This window comes from Scomber scombrus, chromosome 12 (genome assembly GCF_963691925.1).
Source record: "Scomber scombrus chromosome 12, fScoSco1.1, whole genome shotgun sequence".
Lineage (NCBI taxonomy): Eukaryota > Metazoa > Chordata > Actinopteri > Scombriformes > Scombridae > Scomber > Scomber scombrus.
In genome coordinates this window covers 10,508,786-10,535,313 of record NC_084981.1, presented here as the reverse complement: position 1 = coordinate 10,535,313, position 26,528 = coordinate 10,508,786, and the positions used below count along the sequence as shown (strand labels likewise).

The 26,528-nt window shown below is 39.4% G+C and overlaps 1 protein-coding gene across 2 annotated transcripts in view; it reads right to left on the bottom strand.

Moving 5' to 3' along the window:
- macrod2 (mono-ADP ribosylhydrolase 2) overlaps positions 1 to 26,528 on the bottom strand; it is a 422,519-nt gene that overhangs the window by 10,529 nt on the left and 385,462 nt on the right. For both annotated transcript variants that reach the window (XM_062430213.1, XM_062430214.1), the window contains exons 9-15: positions 25,780 to 25,858; positions 15,426 to 15,464; positions 13,689 to 13,748; positions 7,725 to 7,763; positions 7,266 to 7,310; positions 5,630 to 5,770; positions 4,888 to 4,956 (exon numbers count right to left, since the gene is read on the bottom strand). In XM_062430213.1, coding sequence (XP_062286197.1) covers positions 4,888 to 4,956; positions 5,630 to 5,770; positions 7,266 to 7,310; positions 7,725 to 7,763; positions 13,689 to 13,748; positions 15,426 to 15,464; positions 25,780 to 25,858 — 472 coding nt within the window. The remainder of the gene's footprint in view (positions 1 to 4,887; positions 4,957 to 5,629; positions 5,771 to 7,265; positions 7,311 to 7,724; positions 7,764 to 13,688; positions 13,749 to 15,425; positions 15,465 to 25,779; positions 25,859 to 26,528) is intronic.

The window sequence follows — 26,528 nt, the reverse complement described above, 5'->3', positions numbered from 1 at the left end:
GCAAAGTGCACTTCAGCTACAACAAATTCTGAGAGGAGTATACCAGCAACTTCTGGGATAAATTATTCAAGCAGATAAAAAGAGAGGAAGAGAAAAGCTCTTTTGATTTGCAATGGATTACTAAGAAATTTCACTCTTCGTACTTGATGCTTTAACATAAAAGGGCGACCACACAGGGTCACTGTGCTGAGATAGTTTTGTGTACACCTTCACATTGCCAATGGCAAGTCTGCTGGATTTCAAAAGAGCCATTTGTGTCAGCTTGTTTTTTTGTTACACTCAAGGGGAGTAAAATACCTAGAAATCAATAACGTTCCCCAAAACAACACCGGCAAACGAGAATAAAACCAATTCCCACAACAGTTGTTAAAAGGGGATTCGTTGTGCCCCCATTTTTGATGCATTTTTTATTGTTTGGATCTTACAAGGGAGAGAGGTGGGTACAAGATGCGCATGTGGCTTTTGGGCACCATATGGCATGTGTGGATACAGCTGGGCTTTCTGCTCAGATCCCCACAAACAGTGAGCTGCGAGGTGTTGTGGCAGAGTCACAGCGCTAAATAAAGCAGGCACAGCCATCGATAATGCAGCCTGGCCACCAAGGGGAAAAATATGGAAATGGAGATGGAAAATCAGGACAATATAGTAACCATAAAAAGTGAAAATGTATGGATAATAAGGATGAACTTGAGTCTACTTGAGTTGCTGTGATGTTTTTTTCTTTTAAAAACACAACAGGTCTATGGAGAGAAAAGGAAACAGACAGAAATCAAGGGAGAGATGAGTGTTGGTGATGTCAGCTCCAGCAGCCTCTGGGCTGATGTAATGGTGCCTTGTCTCTGCTGTGTTGAGACTGAGATTGTTGTGATGGCCCGCTGGGTCTGTCTGTCTCTCCATCCTCTCCCCTGCAGGGTCCCTCCTGCCCGGCTTTAGTATGCCATTACAGTCTGTGCCTTACTTGCCCAGTTGGCCTGCACCCAGCCACGCTCAGGTAGAGGCCACATCTCCAGAGTATTCTGTTTTATAGTCTGGGAGCTGCTTTCAACCCACAGTCAGCCTCCAGCAGAGGCCAACTTTATCAAAAGCATAAACACATCAGTATACTGAAGATTTAGTTTGCAAGGTTCTGGTTGTATTCATGTGTATGTTGAAGGGCAACATTTTAAAAACAGCAACTTCTTTTGGCCACATTAATAAAGGCTGTTTCAGTAACAGGCACACACTTTCAGTATATACTAACAGCAATGTAGAAACTTGATCACAGAACAGTCTAGCACACCACAAACCCTATACAGGTTTGTGTCAGTGCATCATATAAGATGCAAATGCTTTACTTGCTCCAAGTCTGATTAAAAAGAAGGATGAGCTGCTGTGTACTCAGTGGCATTGAATCCGTGCATCCATTAAATCTTACCTTTGGAGCTAAGACAATAGCTATCGACTCCTGTAGGAGAATCACACTGCATGAAGGAAAAACAATTTCTGTTCACAACTCAGATTTATTTATTCCTAGCTTTAGGCAAAGACAGTCTTATTTTAATTTATGGGTGTTCCATGAGCTTACTGAAGCGGCTGCCCACTCTCACAAGTCACCGGAACAAGGCTTGCTGGATAGATATTTCAAACACAATAACAATATAGACTCCATTTCCATTTTAAAGTATGTTATGAATATTTATAAATAAAGGACGCCTGGATTCTGATTCAATATGGTGAGCCTTTATAACATCCCAAATATCAGACTGAGAATATTATTGCCTGTGCAAGGAGATAGCTAATACACATAATTCATATGGTGGAGCTTGCTGCCTTATTTAAAAATAAAAAAAAGAATCTCTCCTCTGACTACCAAGTTACATATCTCTACTCTACTTGTATATACCAGAAAGCTAGATAAAATCCCAAGAATATAATATTTGTTATATGTATTGCCTAGATTTTATGGCTCTTTGGTTACTTACACTGCCAGCTAAAAATGAAGCTCTTTCCACTGTTGTACTACATTGAATTCCTTTTGTAGAGCTAAGAACAACAGAATTACATGCTTTACCATTTACTATTTACATGAACTGATACAATTTTAGCAAAGAGCTGCATCCTACATCTCTACAATATAAGACAATATGTATATTATTAGAAAGTTTTACATTAACAAGTAATAACAATGACGACTGGAGTGAAAATGAATAAAACACGAAGCTGTTTTCTTTAGCTTTGTATTATTTAGTGTGTGTGAACTGGGAATCAGATAATTATCTGTGATACACACTTCCAAATATGTGCAATATTGAGCGATGTGACAACAGCAGGGCGTCAACAGACAGTGGTGACGACTGGGAGCACACAGATATAAATGTGTAAATGCAAAGGATGGTATTTGAGAACATGGTAGAGAAATGTCTGTAACACATCCGGCAATGTGGGATCACTAATGTGTACAGTGTGACCTGTTTATTATAAGGTTCATGGGTGAAGCTATGGCAATGTTTAAACGACTAGAAGGTACCAATATGGTAATTTTGAGATCAAATGCATCCAAAGCCAGTGGATAATATAACTGCTTGATATCAGCTAAAGCAGATTTTGCTTAGAAGCCTGTTGCTCAATGTACACAACTAGACAATAAACCTAGTTGGCCATAGTTAGCAAGCTAGCAATGGTGACTCATGTCTAGATGGTCATGTCTGAAATGACACTCTCTCCTTGACATAGAAGAGAAGATTAATACATAAATAAAAGTGGTGTTGATCCTGATGAATAAATTCAGTTTGCTCAAATGCATGTTTTTGTTTCATAAATGTACAAATTTGCCTTTCCTTTTTCTGTATAGACATAACAGCACATAACCAACAAGGTGAGGGGGGTGACGACAATTAAATAATGAATACACAATATTATTGGTTATTTGTGCTGGCAAATTACTACTTGATTGTAAATATGAAACAAATTCAAAAACATAAAATTCGGGTCTAAGGTAAGACATACACACACACACACACACAGTCTGTCTCACAGGAGGAGGTGTTTTTACATGTGTGTATAGCAACCTCATATTCTGCTGTCCTCAAATTGTTTGATTCATTACTCATTCCTCCCATCATTATGAGCCATTTTATTACTCCTTTCAATGAAGCAATGAAGCAGATTTAACCTCTATGGCCATGAGCAGGCAGCCTGATTACAGTTATTATTTTTAATAAAGGGTATTGGCTCGGGAATCATTTGGTCTTGTCCTGTGAATAGCTGGTTACGCGTGGCTAAGCCGGGCTGTGCTGGCCTGCATGAGATTCAATATCCGAGACAGTTTGGGTCTGCGCTCTGTCCAAGGCCCTGCTCCTCCATACAAAATGCAATCTGCCTGCAATCAAGAGTGACACCACTGTTTACTGCTTGACAGTGCCACCACAGAGCCAGCCCATAGTCACCCCAGACAGTGACAGACACTGGCGGGCTCAGGCAAAGACACAATCAACAGGCAGGAGTGAAGCTTTCCAGTGATGGAAAGCCTGTAGTATTTGCAGGACATATTCCAAAGGCTTTTCAGAGAGGATGGAGAATGCTATCTCAAGATAGATCTATCTGGAATGTTCACTTTCACCCTAAATTAATTGAATGTCAGTCAAAGAGAAAGTGAAATGGAGGTGAGAGAGTGACTCAGACCTTTGTGTTAGTGCAGTGGTGAGAGAGGCTGGGGTTCACAATTCTACCCTCAACTTCTCCAGAGAATACGCTTAATCAGTTACTATGTCAGCCAAAGAAAAACACTCCTGCGCTGAGAGGTCCTAACAACATGGTTGGCTTCACTACAGAGCTAAATTGGAATGACTGAATGCAAATGTTTGGCTACAGAGAGAAATGAGAAAAGATCTGGACAATACATTTTCATTTAAAGGCAAATGTCTTTACGAAGTGTATTTTTCTCTATAATATGGTCTTTGCTTTTGTGTTTCTTTAGGTAAAATTTTAAAGAAGAAGGCTGGCAGTGTTGTAAACTTTTGATTCAGTAAATCCCATGACAAGACCAAATACAAACAAATTAGTCTAAATTAGTCGCTCAGTGTTTTCTGTCTGTCCTAACCTGTTTTTTGAACAAAACTCATCGGTTCCAACTGAAAATGTAATTTAATAAAAATGATTCACAAATATATAGTCTCATTTATTTAAAAAAAAAGAAAAAGGCTGGGCACAGCAAAGCATTGTTTAACAAACATTCAAACCAGAATAAAGTGCGCATTTAAAGGGACTATTTTCATCTGCTAAGTAACATTTGATGCTCCAATGAGTATTTATTGCATTACTATAGTATATGTGTGATTGACTCACAATAAACTACAGTGATCATGAAGGAACATGTCAGCCAGTCCAACAGTGTGGCTCATCAATGTGTATTTAATTGTTTTTGGACAATTATGGAACTTTGTGGCACAGAGGAATAAACTACACATATACAGTATATATATAATATTTAACAGCATGATTAATCATTGTTAATTTTGTCTTTTTATTGGATTTGTTGACAATATAAAAACAGAATCTTGCAAACCTTACCCTTTAACAAAGCTGCTGTCTATTATTTTCTATGCTACACTATTTTACCAACATGGCTTCCAGAGTTGTGTTTTGTGCCATCTGAGCATCGCTGAGTATTGCTTGTTTACAGTGATGGGTGACACAACAGATTGTTGATACACAGAGACTGATCTCAGTGGAAAAATGGTTTGACTTACAGCAAAACAAATCAAAACAAATGCTGACCATAGTAATTCAATAGCATACAAATATACCAAACTGGACAGGCAAAAACACAGTGATGGAGTCAGTCAGTCAGACTCTTGATCTGATTAAGTTAAATCAAATCAAATCCCCAAAAAACAAATCTGATCTTACCTTCCATCTCCACAGTGGACATTCCTGTGTCATCCTCCTCTGTCTTTGCAGCAGGCTGCTCTTCCTTTGCTGGAAAAGGAAAGCACAGCTCTGACGTTTGTTACACTTCATTCACATTACATCAGTGTCTTTGCAGACAGGCGATCACACCCACGTGTCTGCAAAAAGAAGCTTGACCTGTCATGTCTTTAAACTGATCAGCTTTGTGTTTGTGAGTGTGATTTGCTTAGCGTATATGTGTGTCTGTGTGTGTGCTGTGGACTGTGAGGCAGACAGTGACAGAATATTGTATGTCCAATCTGTAATACAGCTCACAGTCTCAGCCCCAATTCCTTCTCACTTGGTTCTGCTTATTGTGTGCTGAGCCATACATTTGCATAGATTCATATGCTGACAGAAAGAAACAGAAAAACACTCTTCTTGTGCATTTGTAGTGTTCCATCGCCCAACCATGTCATTTTAGACTGCTGGTAAACCAAAAATGTAAACATCTACGTTTTCATTTTGTTATGCTGTCATTATGTCAACCATCAGGGTTTCATGCATTGAGCTGACTGGTTCAGATATATCGGTCTACCTCAGTCCCTCAATATCTTGCTACATACAGGGAGAAAACAGATGAACTATCAGGAAATCAGACAATCCACCTGTACCATTTTTTCAATTTGGTGATTGACAACTTTTGTACCAAGTTTTATAAGTGAAAGGAAATAAATGCATGCAGCCTCTTGTACAAAAGTACCTTTTTCTTCATCATTATCCTTGTCGATGCCTTGGTCTTCATCTTTGTTGTCGTCAATACCTACATCTTCATCTTTGTCTGGGTTTTCATTCCCATCTTTATCCTTTTCTTGATTTGGCTCCTCGTGGCCAGAATCCTCTTCTGGAAGGAAACCAACATCAAAATACAAACATTTTTTGAAGGATTAATTCCGGTATGGGGAGTCTAAGTCTTCATATTAAAGCCTGCAAGACGCGGAGGAAAACAAGCCCATTCTTCATTATTGCTGACAGAAATCTTACAGAAACATTTTTACACCAACAGGTTGCTCTTTTCTGATTTGAAGGCGGTTGACAGGTAAGAAGGAAAAACTCAGAAACTAAAAAAGACATTTTTTAAATAAACAGGTGCTAGCTTTAGCAGTATAAGCTAGTTTAAATGTGGATTCATAAAACAACTAATTTGTCTTAAAATGTGTGTATTATTAGTATTTAAAAGACAAAATTTGGATGTAAATTGAAGATAAGGTACTTTCTTTAAGTGAGCTTGCTAATAAGATCCGTGCACAAAAGTTACTTTTTTACAAAGTGACCAAGACCACATAATTGAACAACATATTGATTTGTGGTCTCTGGTTGTCAACAACACACACACACACACGCACGCACGCACGCACGCACGCACGCACGCACACGCACACGCACACGCACACGCACACGCACACACACACACACACACACACACACACACACACACGAATGATGCAATTGCTGCATTTTTGGCTCAATTAAGACTGCAGGTGTTGTTTTAAACTGTATATCTTTGCTCAACCCAGCTTCTACCTCTCTGTTTGTGTCTCATGAGAAAGTAATTACATATCTCAGGTCTTGGATAGCATCCCAGGGCTGCATTTGCTATAACTCTCTCATAGAATATCTACAAAATTCATGTTCAGAGAGGCTCTATCTGTCAAATCTTTGTCAATGGGATGGGATTTGAATAAAACAAAAACAGAAGAGAGGCGAGGCGCTGCTCACTGCCAGTATGCAAATGCAGAATGTTAATTATATACCAGCAGCACAGAGGATATGCAGGGAAAGAGAAATGATTCTAGCTCAAAGTTAATGGTTGCTCCTCTGTAACACACGCGCGCACACACACACACACACACACACACACACACACACACACACACACACACACACACACACACACACACACACACACACACACACACACACACACACACACACACACACACACACACACACACACACACACACACTTCTCTCTCAAGGCTCTTTCCCTGTCAGCACAACAAAACACATCTGAGTCTCAGGGTCTGTTGTCCAACCTATACAGATGAGTTTAGAGCTGTGTATTTACTCCGGCTGCTAACAAAACTAACAAAACTGGCCCTTCAATCAAACTCCATCCATAAACAGTCACACGTCATAGTGAAAATCAGAGCAGTGAGGTGCACATTGGTCAGCTTGTACAATTCCCCTCTCTTCTAGAGATAAGAGACAGATCAATGTGCGCTTCTTGGTTCACAGTGAGTACTATGTAGAGAGTAGAGAGGCAATCTGAACGCTGACAATAACACATAATCTCACCTCTCATGAATGCTCAAGCATAGATTATAAATGTACTTTACCTTGGATTTGACTCTCCATCTCCACGTCTTGGTTTTCCACAGGATCTAGAAACAGAAGAATTCAAAGAGGAAAACATTTGAGTTCAGTGGTAGTGCCTGGAGTTGAACTGACTTGGCTTTCGATATCACCTAAAACAGCCTTTTCATTCCATCTCTTTGTGTAGCTTTGTCTTTGTACTGCAGTATGAGAGCAATGGAACCACAAAGACATGCATAAATTAAATGACAAAAAAGAAGGGAAAAAGAATGTCACTTCTAAAGCCATACATAACTGAGGGATTTCTTTGTTCCATGCTTCTGTGATAAGATAACTTTTTTTTGTTAGAGTGGTGGCACACAGGATGGAAAGACTGAAATGGAGCGAATAGAAAATTCAATATTTGATGACAAATGACATCAAGAAGCACTGGTAGAGCCGAGGGGCTCAGAACATGTTAATGGTGCGAAGAGCTACATTACCATTGTCACCCTCCTCTTCATCACCGGTTTCCTCTTTACCTGAGAAGGGAGCAAGAATACTCATCAGCCAAACACAAACATGCATGGGAATGATGCCAATCATTCATTCTGGAAAACAAAGCTACCAGTCACACTAATGATCACAAACTGTTTGTCCTCTCTAGGCAAAGAAATCATCTTGTGAGAGCTGGTGTCACACGTTAAAATGTCAACATCCCTTACTGGCTCCTGTTTCACAAGCCTCACTTTCAAAATGTGCTTTTACACACTCTGTGGGTTTCTTTGATCAATCGATTAGAAACACATAACACATAATGATCTGGTTTTCAACTACTTATTATTTTGTGTAAAAAATGACAGTTTGTCATGTTTTGTCACATCATATTTCATCTTTTCTTGTTAATTTGAGCTTCAGTTGTTGGAGGCCTACTGATGAATCATTGTTATATTGTTACAAAGAAGACATGCTCAAATGTTATTTAGCACTTTAGCAGTAGGCGCCCACAGCTAGTGGTGGAAAGTAACATTTACTCAAGTATTGTACTTCAGTGCAGTTAAGGACATATCACACTTTTTTATCTGACAGCTGTAGATACTTTGATGATTAACATGTGACACATAAAACACAAGACTGGCTTATAAAATATGAGGCACTTAGAATAATATAATACAATGAAATACACAGTGGTACATAAAGTTGCTCGAAACAGATTCATCATTGGAACACCACATCCACATTAATATTACAACATATGAGTTCTCAAGATTTTATCCAATACTTTTAATTGCAATGGAGTATTTTACTCGGTTGTACTGCTTCTTTGACTTAAGTAAGGTAAATAAGGATCTCAATAATTATTTCAGCACAGCCACTGCCACTATATTAAATGATGAATACAAAACACTCAAGTATCATGTTTAATTTTTTCATTACATTTTAAGTTAATTTAATCTTATTTCGATTAATATTATCAAGTGTGTTTTATTTTCATTCTTATCATTAATGGTTTAAAAAAAATGCTTTTATGTCCTTTTCATGTGAAGCACTTGTAACTTCTTTTGTTGTAAAGTACTTTGAGCTACATTTCTTGTATGAAAGGTGCTATAGAATGAAAGTTGTTAATACTATTTTTTTCCATGAATAGCCATGAAAAAAGAGTTTGTATGAAAGTACTTTCCAGAGGTGATGCCAGTGCAACAGCCTGGAATGACACTCATCATATTGATCTTATACAGTAGACATCATATTTGCTCATAGAGTCATGAAAACACTTTCCCAAATACTATAAACTATCATCAATATCAATGCAGATTACCACCAATTTATGCCAAAAGACAGATTTTAGCAGTGACATAAATCAACTTTAATTCCTACATCCACACCTCTTTCTCCCCCTCTTACATTTTCACGCACGCACGCGCACACAGACACGCACGCACTCACGCACGCACGCACGCACGCAAGCGCGCGCGCGCACACACACACACACACACACACACACACACACACACACACACACACACACACACACACACACACACACACACACACACACACACACACACACACACACACACACCAATGACATTTGGGACAAATTGAGTAAATGAAAGCCATGACACCAATAAGAGAACATGCTCCACAATGGCTATTGTGCAGCTTCTATAATTGCTTTTTTAACAAGCTGCAGAGAGAAACCATTTTTCCATATCTATGCAATTTTGCCCTGCACTCAGAACAATAAAAATGCCAGCTTCTATTAAATGGGGAAAAGGCCAGTTCTACCAGTGCTGCATGTTTGTCTCATGTGTCTCTGTCCATCACGCAGAATACTGGTGACACACAGTAGATGGCAATCCTTTCTATTAATTATGACTGGCATTCTGAGATTGAGCTTCAGACATGGGTCTGAGAAGAATACTTCATTGGGAGAGCGGGTTAAGATGAATGCTTCATTGGCCATCAGGTCACTCTAAACCTTTCATCTGCTTTTAAACATTTTGCATGACTGTTGTATCCGTCTCAAGTGATCCCAAACAACAGTATATCAGATATGACAAAAGGCTGAATGTAATTTCCTCCCTCTTATTTGATCATTCGTATATGACTCATTGAATGAAACTGTATTCAGTTTGTGATGAAGGATGCTAAGGGACAGTTTGTGAATTAACATGCACATGCACACACAAACCCGACAACAAAAGACTATGTGGGGCAGATGTGATTTATAATGTCTCCAAGTTAAGCTCAATTAGAACACAGTCTTTCCACAAAGTAAAAACACAGCCAGCACCTCCACCACACTGCCCACACATATAATCCAAGCAGCAGGTGGCAGCATTGTCACAGCTTTCCTGCCCAATATTCACTCTACTAAACTGTCTTGCTGTGAATCAGAGTCTGACATAGTACTTCACACAAAAGGGCTCCAGCCCAAGTCCACACCTCAAGACTGAAGTGTCAGTTCTCTCCTGTGAATTCCACTTTCAGAAATATAGCGGAAAAAAAGGCAATTTTAGGGCTTCACTTGTGTTGAGTGAACAGCAGCACTGTGGCATTTTGTTGGGAAAAAAATAGTCTCACAAACACTTAGATGATTTATTTATGTCAACAACAGATCCAGGGGTACAGTATCAAAAGGACATAAACAATTTAGATGCTGATATGCAACCTTCCCTCAGTGTCCTACTTGCATGACCACTGAGTAAACAACAAATAGGACGTAAAAGCAGTATCGTATATTCAGAAATGTGACCAAGTTAACTCGCACGCTCACTCACACACCCTAGTTACACTCTTCCCCTCAGCCCTGTCTCCTACAACGTCCATTAAAGCCAACTGGAGCAAAGGACAAAAAGATTTAAAAAAAAAAAAAAAAAAAAAGGGAACTTGAAATATTCATGAGACATGTGTAAAAAGGAAAAAAGGGCTCTGAGATGACCAAAAGCTATAATTCAAAGACCTTTTTCATATGAAATGTGTGTGCGTTTGTGGGCGATGCTGACAGCTGCCACAGTGTTAAAGGCGTCTCACGGAGAGGCTCACTGTCTGTCCACGCAGATTTATTAATCCCCATGTCCACACTCAGTGCCATCTCTCACCATCTCCTGCTCTCTTGCTCTGGTCTTTCCCCGAAGCTCAAGCATGCCAGGCAAACATATCCAGCCAGGCATTGATTTCTGGCTCAATGTTCACATTTTACTGTGCCCTGTGACATCCACTAATCTCACTAATACCAATCTGATATCAAATAATAGATGCTGTGGGGCTGCTTGCCAACTCAGGTGTCCTCTAAAGAGACTCCTTTATACTTCAGCCCTGGACCTCTGTGCCAGCGTTCGCCTCTGTGTCTCCCCCTCCCACCCTACCCTTCCACTCTCCATCTCTCTCTCTCTTTTCCCCCCTATACCTCGCAGCCTCTGCATGCTGTGCTTGTGTTTCATGTGGATTACATCACAACATAGCTCATAACACACACATACACACATAGTTAATCTGTGACCCTTTTTTCACAAATACACTTCGGGGTTATTTGCAGTTGACGAGGGATCGTGTGTTCGCTCCGTTTGAAGAGGAGTTGAAATACTGCTCAAATCTGAGAGGCTGTTCACCAGTTGGGTTGGTCTTAAAGTAAATATAATTTTAACTTTATTTATGTAGAGCTTTAATATCGACATGAATGTGAATGGAAAACATTCATTAGACAGTTAAGCTAAATGCTTGGAAAAAAAATATTACAATAATAAATTAATAAAAGGAATACATAGTAAAATAACATTAAAAACTAGTAAGATTTAATAAGTGTAACATCATAATACACTGTATTTTACAATATAGTTTAATATGTGTTTTGATGTTCAACAGAAGATGGAGAAGCTGCTGTTTTGAGTTTGAACAGTAGGTTGTTTCACAGTTCATGTGCTCTTTCATACAGTTTGGTGTTTGTGTTAATTGCATGCTTTTTGCTGTTTTCTTCCCTCACTCCGTCCAGACTCAAGAAGCATTATGGTCGTGCAGTGACACAGCAACTGTAAGTGTAGTGATTGTTGTGTGTGGGACAGAGCAGCTCTATAATTACCCTAAGTCCACTAACCAGTGTATTTATCATGAAACAACATTAGAAAAAGCCTTAATGTTTTCTCTTCATCAGTACCGTGACTAAAAGCCCCTCATGCCTGACCAATAGACTGGGGAGAATGAATCCCCCGAGGAGTGTGATGGATGTGATGGATCACACTGAGGCATATTGACAGGCATAGTCCACCAACACTGCTGCAGAGTGTAATTTATTTTTTAAAAAGTGGTCCACATATTGACTGGACTGAATATGTGACCTGTTTTGCTGGTTCTATAGACAACACAGTGACTTTTTGTTTGTAAGAACATCATATGCTGGTGTACAGAGGTGGTGTTGGACTCTCAAGGATCTCAAAACGTCTGTCTCACATAGCTGACACTCTGTTTTTGCAGCTAGTGTTTCCTCTGCTCTGTGCTATCTTGACATCTGAGTGTTTTCTATGATTAATCCTTTCTATGTGCTACATTGAACCAGACCTAACCTTTACAGTGCAGGCAGTACAAAATCATTTTCAATCCCTTCCTGTGAGAGAGGTTGTCTCAAGGACTGAGTGTTCCCATGCTAGAAAGCTGTGCCAAGGCCTTTTGTGAATGGATTAGTTACTATTAAGCTGCCGGGCCTGATAAATTAGGATTTATAAAGATTATTACAAAATACTTATGCCCTCCTAATGCTGGTGATTGAATTTGTGAATCATATTGAATTACTGCTGTGGATTATGGAAAGGTATGTTGAATAGGCGGGAAAAAATTAGTTATTGTGCTTTGTTTAAACACACAAAACACATTGACGCCCTTGAAGTGACAGCGCTATCTAGTCCAGCCTCTCACAATCAGCAAGAGGAATCGTTTCCCCAAAGAAAACAACCGTGACTGCTATCTTCAAAAATTCCCTGCAACGTTAAGGCTTGAAGACAAATGGATGGTGTACGATTTTAATTGCCTACTAACACCCTCCAGTGTAAGAATCTAATTATCTTTGGTCCATCGTATCGGAGAAGCCTATAATTGTTTCAATATTACACATCCAAAGGGGCTGAAACTGCAGAATAGCCAGATAATGGCTTCTTAAACAAGTTTGCCTCTAAGAAAACATTCTTTTAAAAAAGACAAAGCTTCATCTCGTATTCATTTCCCCAAAGAGAGCCAGAGAGCAAACGATTACTGACCATGCACGCACTCCATTACTTCATAGGCTCTGTTGTCACACCTGGCATTAAAATGCATCTTCGGTGATCCATTCCCAAGCGGACTCCCCTAAGATGTGGTGCGTGCACCAAAGAAGCATCGATGACACATTGAGATCTAATAGCTCAGATCACAGGTGGCTGTGGCTAAGGAAGTAGAGTCGGTCATCCACTAATCACAACCTCCAGCTTTTCCAATGTGCATGTTGAAGTGTCCTTTGGCAAGATACTGAACCCCAATGTGTGTGTGGGTGTGAATGAGTGTGTTAGCAATCCACAACAACAAGCAAAATGAATTCTTGTGGATGGGGTACATGTGAAACACACTGTCTGATTTCAAATAGCTTTGATTTTGCCTACACACCAAGGTCTTTGCAAACTTCTTTTAATTTTCAGCAGATAAGCTATGAGAAGTGCCTGGCCTTCCTCTGGAGTTGGGAAGTGAGATCTGATCACAAGTGGTCACTTGAGACGCATGTGGAGATGCAGTGTGAACATTTGTACTCAGAGCTGTCCACTTGTAATCAGATCACCCATGATGCAGGTTAATGCCAGCTGTGAACAGGGCCATACACACAAAATACATTTTACTGTAAACATATATTAATGTTCTTTGTTTCCTCTACCAGTAATGCTACCTGGCATGTTCAAAATAAGCAACAACATAACAATACAAAATAAAAATATATGCAAGCATACCTCTGTTGCTGTCTTCACTCTCTTCCTGGGTTGTGGATTTCGTGGATGGTGGTGTGTCATCTATAAATAAACAAAGGTAATTGGTGATTCAGTGATGCAAGATCAACACATTGTTATTACCCCAAACCATCAGGATGCAAAGGGCGTAACATATTGTCAATTTTTAAATGTTGGATGAGAGATGGTGTGAGAAAAGATGACATTTGGCAAGCTACGCTCTCCGAGACAGTGATTATTCTAAGTTGGCCATTTTGTCTCAACTGACCACGTTACAAGAGCTTGAGGGAGAATGGCTCTTACGCTGTTTTGTTTTATACCTGCCTGACATAAAAAGATGACTCCTGTGGGAGAAGAGAGAAGAATGTGAGGCTTTGAGACCAACTCCAGAGTATATTCTAGGACAAAAGCACCATTCCATGTGAGAATGGCAGTCATTTGAACCTTTGAATAGGCTCCAGGCAGCAATGATGCAAACTCTGGCTGATGGAGCAGAATAAAAGGCCAGTCCTTGGCACAGGCGCAGAGGCCCATCAAACAAGGCCAAACTGGACCAGGGCATGGCTGGCATGATGATACACCAGAGCTAGGAATTATCATGGTTTATTTCAGTTGGCTTGATATGGTCTAGTGCTATGTTATTATATGGTATGGGGTGTAAAATAGCTGGTGAGGAACGCAACAGAAAACAACAGAGTCACTCAGGCGCTAACAATAGGACAAACTCTAAAATGCCGTTCCTCTCAGCCAAGTCTTTATGATTTAGCCATTACGTGCACATTGTTTCACTCTGGAATATCACATTTTACAGTGCACTTATAAAACAGCCCTTTTATGTTCACCCAAAATGGAATCTCATTGAAAACACAGATGCGTGTAATTGGCAAATCATGAGGGTGACTTTGGGAGGAAAAACATTTTGATAGCACCCTGGGTCCTACATTACATCTATGGTAATCTGAACATTTCCTTTGACAGACAGTAAAACTAACATTGTTCTCTGCATAGTTGATTGCACATGTGCTATGACGTTGTCAATGGAAACAGCAGTTACACCTGTCAAGCCCCTGCTCTAAAAAACTTGCCATCAGGTGCTTTCTAAGATCTACTGTACCTTGGAGAAACCTTTCATAAAAATCACATTTTTTGTCTACCAAGGAGAAAAAACCCCCCAACTGCTTCTAAACTCTATCATATCCGTTGATCCTGCTATTCAAACAGTATACACACTACCATGGGGCTTTCTGTTGGTGCCATTGCTTATTTAGGACATCAGTGCACAGACAAATGTCAATAGTTTAACCCGATAAGCAGTATCTGGGAGTTTCAGGCCGTGTGCCAAGATGGTGGGGTGATAAAAGCATTATGCGCTAACAGTTGTGTTTGTGCCATTGCCTGCCGCATGCTGTGGAGGGATGTTGTTCTGCTGTTTCTTTGTCACTCGCTGAGGTGGTCTAAAGGCATTGTGCCGGTAAGCTGGATGAAGAGAATGGTGTTGGGAATTAGCTGCGGATATAAGCTCTTGTAATGTAATGTACCTGACATTAAGTATTTTTAACTGCGATGTGTCAAACCTCGGATTCAACTTGTCACAAAATGAATAAACATTCAATTTCATCTGCTGCATAAAACCTAGCAAATCATTGTCACAAGTTGAAGCTACGCCACTCACTCAGCCTCTGTGTGCTTTAATAGAGGTGTTAAGGTGAAAAGGCAACCATGAAATATTCTGTCACTCACCTCCCTTCTCCTGCTCCTCTGTACCTTCCGTGTCATTGTCTGGCAGAGGAGGAAAAAGACAGCATGTCAAACCATGGTATTTTATAATGTACGATACAACAAGTCATCACAACTCGTCCCCTTGATTATAATGCTAGAGCACAGCATTTCTGTAGCGCACTGCTGTGTACTTCATGTCTACTTAAACCAGTCAACCAATGAAACTATAATCTGCAGTGTTTTCCTCAGAATGTGATTGAAATATGATAGCTTTTCTATCCATCCCATTCACATGTCCAATGGTCGGCTGTTGAAACTCTTTCACGTTCTCCCTCCTCATCACATCAGCTGCAATGCTTGAAAATCTTCCCAACAACCCCTCACAGCCTCCCTCAATTCCACCACCAGACAGCCTTGGGTCTAGAGAGTTATTACATCAAATGACAGTGTGTATGTGTGTGCAAGGGGGTCAAATTCATAAGACATTCTTTTTCAATTAAATCTATACTGGTAGGCTCAGAATAAACGACACAAAACCTCCAGTTTCCTCAAATTACAGGGATTGCAGGATGAAGTGCAATTGGGCCTTGAAAAAACCTTTTGATTTTTCTCTTCTTTTCTAGTCCATTGTGTGAGACAGACTGAATGAACTAGAGGTGTTTCTGGGTGGATCAGTTGAGTTGCACAGTGGGAGATGAGAAGGAGGCTTTGGATGCTGCTTCAGGAGGAACTGCAGAATGTTAGATGGAGAGAGAGCAACTATGGCAGCCTGCTCACGGCTCCCGACTCCCATCATCCAAACACACAGTCATATGAACACTCAGATGTCGCTCAGCTAAGTATGCCTCAAGATGCTTTGAGTCATGCCTCTGTATGTATACAGTATGTGTGTGCTTGTATTTCAATATGCATGTTTCATGTGAATGGATACCCAGTGCGTGTTTGGCTACGAGTACAGTTTGACTACATACAGTGTGTATGGCTGTGCGTGAATCTGTGCAATGATTGCACCATGGTTAACAAGCAAAAGCAAGCATTAGCTTTGATGAAAAGCTGTTGTCATCTGTTCTGTAGCAGTGTAACCATCAGAGCTCCCTGTGGATCCAGCGACAGGCTTTTCTTTTGTATAACACTGAATAAAAGGCTACAGTGCATTAATCTAACCCTGCTTGGGGAAACAAAAGGCCTACTGATACAGTATAACAATGGTGCAAAAAATGGAAGCACACTACTGCCACATGCTATAAAATTATCACTGCTCAACACTGCTGTCAACACAGGAAATTAATGGGACTTAGTCTAGTATAACAATATATGTTACGTTTCTTTCTTTCATTCTATCTTTCGAGGGGTAAAGATAGAAAAATCACACAGATTCACACTATTTGATTTGATCTACAAATGAACAGAAGCTATTATGATATGAAACTGATCAGAATCAACTGTTCAACAATTAGACATTTTGGTAAATACATTAATTTGCTTTGCTCTTTGCGAGAATTAGATGAAAAGATTGACAAAACTCTATTTTCTGTGCACTAAATATGAAACTACAGCCAGAGGACAGTTGGCTTGCCTTAGCATAGTCAAGCACATAACCCAACATAACATCTTTTTTGCTATTAAGATAGATAACATGTTAATAAGTGAGCTTTTAGAGGTGCCTGTAGAGAGTTAAAAAAAAAAAAAAAAATTGTATGGACAGAGCCAGACCTGCTGTGTGCCCCTGCTGCATAAGCTAAACTAACCCACTGCTGGCTCTGGCTGTTAGATTTAAAGTTTTAAACTGAACTGTATTACAACCTCTAAATTATCTAAATAAAGTACCCAATGCTGTACATGTAGATAAGCAGCTGTGTAAGTGTATGGATTTACACCTTTTCTACATGTCTGTGATTCATGCACAAACATGGGAACTTTTCACATATGATGAGCTAAAACTGAATGGTCATATCTGCCAAAGCTGACTGAGAGACTCTGAGTGAATGTGCTTTCTGGCAATCACATCACTAACACACCATGGTCTCCTCATTTCCCTGCCCTGAGGGATATCCTCATGAAACCAACACAGACTTCATTTTCATCCCTCATAGGGCTCCGGTAGCCCTCCTGTGTCAACAAATTACATGTGTGTGATAGAAGCGTGAGCATACCGCAGCTTTTCTTCTTTCAAAGCGGTGGGGAGTTGTGGGGATGCTTCGATTATGAACATTTGGGTGAAGGTGTGTTGGTTATGGGATTGGAAGTATGGAATGTATTAAGAGCCATGTAAATAAATGTCAATTGGAAATGCAGTGAAACAGTTGGAGAGAATGCATCAGCCCTTGCAGATCTGTGGGCTACATTAATATTGTCAGCACTGTGGCTGATTGAGGAGAAGAAGAGATGGAGCCCAGCTTGTGGGCAGCCACCCGGATCATATTAGTGAAGGAGTGTAACCAGAATCAATTTCAACATGCTTTTACTCTTCTAAAACCACAGCTGCCTGACTGCTTCCATGCTTGCAAATAATACGTGCCAAAGCAAGCATGTGGTCAATCACAATCTATGAACCAATCTAAATACCGAATAGAATCATGTCATATTATTAATTACATTGATTGTGCCCTGAATGTTAATCAATTAATGGTTTTACTTACTCATATTTTCAGCTTTAAGATTACAGATTTTTCTTCTAATGCAACCATAGTACTTCTTAATTTTTCCGGTAATTCTTGTCAGAAGCGTTATGCCCATTCAGCTTGAGATTGGACTAGAAATCAGTGATAAAAGGAGTACTCAGATATTAAGCACATGTAATAAAACTGCAATAAAAAAGTACTTGCTATGCCCAAATGGCCCAAATTAGAATGTTATATTTATCAAACATGTATATTAACTCACCAAGCACTTTATTAGGAACACATGTACAATCTAATGCAGTCCAATACAACAGCTATGCCATATATTCTATTCCTTTTTTTACATTTTCAGTTTTTGTCGTAACGTTTATTACTGAGTGGGTGGTGGTGATGTAATGAAGTGGATTTAATTGAAAAGTGTTCCTAATATTTTGTAGCAGAGTAAAAAGCAATCCTTCTGAAATATAGTGGCGCAGATGTATTAAGTAGCACAAAATGGAAATAATCAAGTTAAGTACAATTACATCAAAACTGTACAGTCCTTCAGTAAATGTGATTAGTTACAATCCACCCCTTTTAATTAATTTAACAATAAGTGTTTTTAACTAGCCTTAATAATATGGTATGTAAACAAAAGTCACTTTTCTGTATGTTTTTATCCATAATTAACTTCCTTCCTTCAGACTAAGTAGTAACAGTGGAGCTAGCAGAGACATTCAGTTGCGTGGCTGTAGAAGTTGTGTGTGATCAATTGCTGTCGTATTAACTGCAGTGTGAGGTATGAATAACCAATCTCGGCTCATGCCATAAAACCTAAATATGAATTGAATTAATTTATAAATTAGGTTTGATCATAAACATTGAAGCCAAAGCATATAATCACTGTTAACAGTTTGTTTTGGTGTGAACGTTAATATATGCATTGTGAAACTGTGCCCCTTCAAAAGAAATTCACTGCATGAGTTTCTGACTCGAGGTGTGTATTCTCTGGAATGATACAAACACTGATGGTCCTCTTAGCCTTGTTGTGAGGCCGTCACAGCACCTTTGAGATGTGTACAGTTTATTGCTTTTCTAAGTAATGAATAGGTCATTATATCACAGGTTATGAGCTCAGTTGGCAAAGTAAGTAATGGATGGTGAATGGTACTACAGAGGCAAAGCTTTATGTGAGTTTCTGTGTGTATCAGCTTGTTTGTCTACTTGTATATTTTAGTATTTGTGTGTTTGAGAGGCCTCTTTTACAAAAGTTATGTCTCTTAACCTCTGAAGTGCTCCATAAGCTGTTGCTACATAAAAAGGCCTTTGTCTCTTAGTGAGAACTCCATCATTGCTCATCAGTCATCCGCTCCTTTGGTGGGTCTGCTGTGTGCTTGTGTTTAACTGTGATCTCAATGTTCAAATATTCAGTATGCGACTGGGTGCATCCTGCTGTTTTATATATATATATATATAAAACATATACACATATGTGTTTGTGTCCCTGCATGCAGGTGTGTATGTGTATTCTTGTCAGCACAGGCTATTTTTCAGTTTCCTCCTTCGGCAGAGATGTAACCATATTTTAGCTCTCACATAATGACAGCTTGTGGGAATGCACATTGTAATAAAGCAATTTCCTGTATGCAAATGTCCTGTTTACACGTTCCTTCTCCAGTCATTGTCACTTGACAGATTGCTTGAATAGGAGGAGAGCAGCTATACGATGAAAAATGAGAATAGTAAGACTTCAATAAAAAATCTATTGTGCCTACTCTCAACCCTAGACATGCTGGAAACTGATGTAACGGGGGAAGTTTCACTTACACACGACCACACACACATATACAAATTACAGAAAGATCAAGGCCACCATTCACAGCAGTTTCATACTGGCTTGCTGATTGAGGAGATGGCAAAGAAGCTCCTTTTGGAAATAATGAGGAGAAATGACAGAAGTGGAAGAATGAGGTGTAAGTGAGGATGAGTGAGGAAGAGCGAATGAGAGAATAGGAATGGCCGACTTGACAGAGGGTTATTGAATGTGAGAGGATGTTGCAGGAAACAGAATGGTCTCAGGCCTCTGTGTGATGCATCAGTGTTGCCACAGGATCTACTGGACTGTCTGTCTCTAACAGTGAGGATGATGAGATGTTCTGAAAGCACTTCAGCACACCTGTGGAGCTAATTCACAGTCTCTGATTCACTACTGCCATTCTGCGCAGGCTAAATGCAAGTATTTTCACACTCCAGGGTGGTGCATTCCCTACATGATGCAATCATACCAATCAGCATTTTTTTCCTTTAAAGCCCACCTATCAGCTACTCCTAAAGTCATTAACATGGTGCAGACTGGCTGGAAAATAACCAACAAAAAAACTAACAAACCATATGAATTAATTCCCTTACGCTTCATAGATGTGTCTAGTCCACAATCACAGCACCAGTAACTATGTCATCTTTGAGTTTTCCACCTCTAACATCTAGGGAGTATAGTGAAAGCTCTGCACATACACATGAGGTGAAACATCAGAGCAGGAGAAGGCGAACTTGCCTGCCCCATTCCAGACAGTGACTCTGAGTGGGAATGTCACACATATTTAGCCACTTGGACTATGATGGAATTAATATCCTCTCCAGCCCACACACACACACACACACAGAGGGAGCATTGACAAAGCTGAGCCTAACCCCAGAGGTCAAAGTGCACGAGACTGGAGAGATGCTGGGATGAGAAACAGCACTTGAGCGGGTATTGTGGTATCCTTCAAGAACAACCTCACATTTAATTAAAGACTGACCTCTGCATTCATTAGCAACTCATTGCATGTAGGTAATCAATAGTTTATAAGAGTTACCCACTAATAATGTAACCCTAAAACTTTGTGACACACACACAGACACACATGCAGAGCCTATTATTTTGTTTCTTCCCTGATACCCAGTCATGGAGAGATATAGGACATTTATCCACTGACAGCACTTGTAAATAGCAAGAGTGATAACTGGAGAACAACAGCTCCAGATTCTCATCTCAGAGCACTAATATGATGAGACGGGTGCTTGGTGCAAGGGGGCAGGCAATATAATTAAGGTCTCTCCCCAGAATGTAATCTTTCAGGAAAGAGCCTGGGCGGAGAGCAGGACAGATGACAGGAGCGCACGGGGAACAAAACACTCTCCATCTGGGAGCAGCGAGATGAAGGCCTGAGAGCCGGTATTCCGTTGGGGAGGTGGGGAGGGAAAAGTGAGGTAAATGGGAGGTAATGCTAGGCTGGTGAAGCCAGTCAGCCTCTTTCAGCTCCCCAGCTATTCAACTCAATCCTCTGTGGAGCCCCCATCAGGGCCGGTGACTGCTCCTTACCCACGAAAAAAAGATGATGGCGTGAAAAGGGGGAATTGAGAAAGAGACCGAGAAGAGAGTGGGAGTAGAAGATAATGGATGTTTGTTTATTTCAGATACAGAATTGAGGAGCAGTAACCAAGGACTATCTCTGGTTGCTATGCATCCCTGAATTTTTTTGTTCTTGTAGAAGACATTCACTGTCGAGGATCATTATTACAGTTTATCAAATCTGACATTAAAGTCTCATCAGAATATTAGCAATTATGTAAAATATCAGCTTACTGTTTCACTCACTAGTAGTCAAACTATTCCGATCCTATCAAGGCAATCTGTAGGGAACTCAGCACTTGTTTTACCAAGTGTCAACACAAATCCTTACGGTTTATCTTCCAAAAGGCCATGCGGATGTATTGAATTTGTTTATATTAGAAAGTGTCACCCATGTGAAGGAATTTTCATATAGGTGTCGTTTATGAAATGCTCCTATTTTCACATGTGCCATGTATGAAATGCTCTTTAGACAAGCAGACAGTGAAGGACAGACAGATGTCTTCTTTCCAGTCAAACTGACCTGGCTTTATGATTGTTGACATAGAGACAGTGTTAAAGTAAACAATCTTATAGTGATGTTGTGACTGGGGTCGCCTGGGTGCTGCCTGAATAACTGAGAGTGGTTAATATCTTTCCCTTTCCCTTTATACTTGATGTGGCATTTCACTATCTTATTACCAGCACTTTGATATGTAACTGTCAATAAATCTCTTTGCTTAAGTCATCTCCTGTTTCCGCTTTTACGAGTTAACCAGCACTTGAAATAATGATGAAGGCACTTGCAATTGACAGGGTAATAGAAAATGTTAGCAAGACTTGTTTCATTTCCTTTGAATTCTTCATGATTCTCTGCAACTCATATGACAGCAGCACATCACTCAGGATACAAGACATTATTCTTTCCACTTCCCACATATCTTTAAAGCCCTCACCTTTCTTAAATAGAGCTGCCCTCCTTTCGTTGATTGAGGCAGAAAGTGAGACTACCTTGCTATTACTGAGATGAGCACTTCTTCAAGACCCGATTGGTTGCAGACACCAATACCTAATTCTGATATGATTCCCTACACTCATGCTTCACCATGTAGACCATTTGATAACAAACACCCTGCTAGCTATGCTGTAGTGAATGACTGGGTAGTGATAGAAGCTTGAATGTTACCTAATGGTACTTCGGCATGAGCAGCTAAATTGTACACACTTACAGTACAGTACAATAGCGTGTATTCCAGCCAAAGATAAAGTTACAATCCTGTGATCCTGTGACATGTGGAAATGTGTTGACTCATTCTACAGCTCTGTTCCTCCTCACAACCTTAAAATCCGATTTGTGTAAATTTGAATGCATTTCTTTCCTCGGTGTATCCTCCATGTACTGGTATACTGTACAGTATGTTGATCATAGGTCAACACATGTAGGAAAGGAGGGAATAAATGGTTTGGACACAAAAAAGCAAAAAGACAAATATGGGTAAATGAATAGTAGTACTGATAAGTGTCCATATATGGTAGTGGATAGAATAAAACTTGTCCTTCAGCCAATGATGATTTTCTTTTCTTTCTCCATTTTAGTTGTTTTCGGGAGGATAAGGATTATGAAATAGAATAATTTAAATTTCTGCCTTTAATTTCTTCTAAAAAATACAAGACTCTATCCAATTTGTTTTCCCTTGTTCATTTCGCTAAACTTGCATATGACCAAAAATTGGGAATAAACTACGCAGGGAACAAAAAAAAAGACAGCCTTTGTGGCAAAGCTGACACAGAATATTGTAACAGTGCTAGGATTTCAGTGTACAACAAAAGAAAGATTGACTGAAATGACAGTTTTAGATTTTAAACTGGTGCAATTGAGCCTGAAATGCTCTGAAAGTAAAGTGTGTATCAATACTGTAATGAAATCTTTGTCTTGTTCCTCTTTGTCAGAGTGGCATTGCAATATTGCCATGACAATCTGGGTTTGTTTCAGGGATGCGGACTCATATCATCCTTTGTCCAACTTCTACACAAGTTTAATCTGTGTGCAAGTGGCAAGGGTTAATAAAATTGCTCAAATACCCAGAAGTCTATCTCCTCCGGAATGAGAAGAGACTGATTGTGGGATGGTGGGAGGAAGGATGGGGGGGGGCTGCTGTGAGATGGCATTCCCATGGGAAGAGGATACATTACTGAAGAACACGAACGATACCGTAGGGTAAAGATAAATACAAACAAAGGAAAAATACATAAATTGATTAATGTATAATAAGAGAGAGTCATTCAAAGGTGCTGATTCATTTACAGCAGTTTGATGATTTTGTTTTAATCAAATCTCTCTCAAAGTCACTGTCTCCGAGGTGGAAAGAACTATTCCAGGTGCTTTTGACAACAGCAGCAGTGGTAAAGGGCAAGGAGAGAGCCTTTTGGGTGCATGTCAAGCCAGCCACTGCTAGCACCAAAACAGATTGTAGTAGTGTAGTTTCAACTGGCCAAGCTTGGGTGACATTCCAGCATCCTCAAAAGTCTCCAGATTTCTCAAAAGAAGATATTGTGTGGAAAGGAGGCTACACTTAGGACTGATGTGGGCCACAAACTACGCAAAAGAAGAATAGGACTGAAGTGCTTAGCAGGAAACCAGGGCATAGTAGATATTTTTTACTTATGTGTCTGCTGACCTCGGGGTCCCACTAATACTGAAAACATAAGTGATGGAGTCTTTACCACAGACTCCTCAAAGAACTGTGTTTCCTGTCTGGCAACAGTGATTAAACTGAATATCTGTAGAACCATGAAATATCCTATTCAAGCACCTCAAAGGATGGTAAGCAATAAAGATAATAATGTGAAGTTGATGTATTATGACTACCACGGTTTTGAAGAGTGGATTCCACCAGGTCTACAATTTGATGAAAAATGTCTGAGGATAAATATGTTTGACAACCATCTTCTGATATAGAAACGAAAGAACCGGATAGAGATTCAAAAGTCTTCACTCAGTGGAATTAAGAGATACATGTCAGTTCCTATCCGCAGACCCAGTTTTAACATGCTGTTACTTCTATGTTTCCACTTTACTTTACAGTTAGTTACAATGTATAGTTAATGTGGCTTGCTAATGCAATAATCCTTTAGGTAGTCTTAGGTTTGTTTCCATTCAATCCAATACAATCAGGTATTAAAATATATTTTCAATTCATATGGAGAGTAGTATATTCTCATATAGTTTTTTGTTTCTTAAGTACTTATTTCAGATGATCACTACATATTAAAGTTGCTAAAATCACTAGAATCATTCAGTATTTTTCAATCTTATATGCCACGTATTGTATCCTAAGTAAGCATACATTTCTCCATATTATTATTTTGATTGATTATTCACTGCCACATATTTGATTTATGTGAATTATTTAACTTTAATTGGCTATTCTCAGAGTCAGGCAAAATAGATGAGTTGGGACGATGGATGGTGTTTTATTAAGGCTCATTTTTCTTCTGTTTTGACTTCCTGAATTAAGAAAATATCTTCATATCTGATTAGATGTGTACAGACTGCTGTTAATATGTCTAACACCAATGACTGTATTAGATTCAGTATATTACACTACATTACATTCAACACATTATTACATTCATTTTTAAATTCTGTATTACATTGTTAATTCTTAATTGTTGCATAATCTATTCATATTAACCATTGTATATTTTGATTGACATGATATCTGACACATAATCTTTGCTTGATTAAGGCAGGTATATATGAAATGCTCCTATTTTCATAAATGTGCCATGTATGAAAAGCTCCATAGCCAAGCAGACAGTGAGGGACAGACAGCTGTCTTCTTCCCGGTCCAGTTGACCTGGTGATTGTTGCCATAGAGGCAGCGTGAAGGTAAATAATCTTATAGCAATGTTGTGACTAGGGACAAGGTCGCCTGGGCGCTACCGGAATAACTGAGAGTGTTTTAACTCTCACTTATTTACTTTGATATGTAACTGTTGTCTCCTTGACTGAACAAATGTGTGTTCTTTTGCTCAAGACATCTGTATCTACTGGACTTTCTGCATTTATGATTCGACCAGTTCTTAATATTTTCATTGATAGCCCAAGCTGAGTCCTTATGCTACTGCTTTCAGCAACAAGATATCTCTCGCTACAGATTTTTCCTTGGATACACAAGGTAGCAAAGCTGCCTAGCTCAACACAGATGGTCAATTAGGTAGGTGGTGACATCACATAATAAACAACACATTTGAAAGGAGGCCTTGGAGAAACAAGCATATTAATTATTCATTAATCCATTTGCAAGTTAAACCCAAAACAGCAATGGGCAACAGACGAAATGCAATGATATGGTATTAATGCTATGCAGTCGAGTCAAGTGGTAGTTAACACACATACCTTGGAAAATGACAGACATTTTCTTCTTGTAGATGGCAAAGTCAGTCTCAAGGAAGACGCAGAAAATGACCCGTGTGATCTGCACAGAAAGAACGAGAGATGGGGAAGCAATTAGTTATAGATGCTCATTTCGAAAAGGTCTCTGGTGAATTACATGACAGGGAGAAAACAAACTGGACAAGTTCAGATATGATGATTATGGTCTGCATCAGCAGTACACAATCACATCCATTGAGAAATCTAATTAGTTTCTCTCCCAATCAAGACCACCTAAACTAGACCCTCTGAGACAGCATTTAGTGATCATTACAGCACATTACATCAGAGTAAGCATTACTGAATGGCTGCATTGGTTAGAGCAGAGCAATATGCCTCAGTATCACAGAAAGTGCAACGAAATGAAATTGCAACATTAAAAATGAGCAATCGAGAATGCTTTCAGTCAGAATGAAAATTACAAGAGAAAATGGCAAATAATTTATTTTACTCTACGTGTGGGGATAATAAAACCTTAATTAAATGCTGAAGAAGAAAAAAACACGGAATAAGTAAATCTGATTTTGAAATCTCAAGCAAATATGAAAGGAGGCTTTGAGAAGTTGAAAACCTTGAACAGAGTCAGATTAATTCATTGTCTGTTGGTTATAAGTATATACAATATATGTATGGCAAACACACTTACACATGCACACACACACATAAATATACATACATACATACATAATGTATACGGCACAGTTTTCAATGTA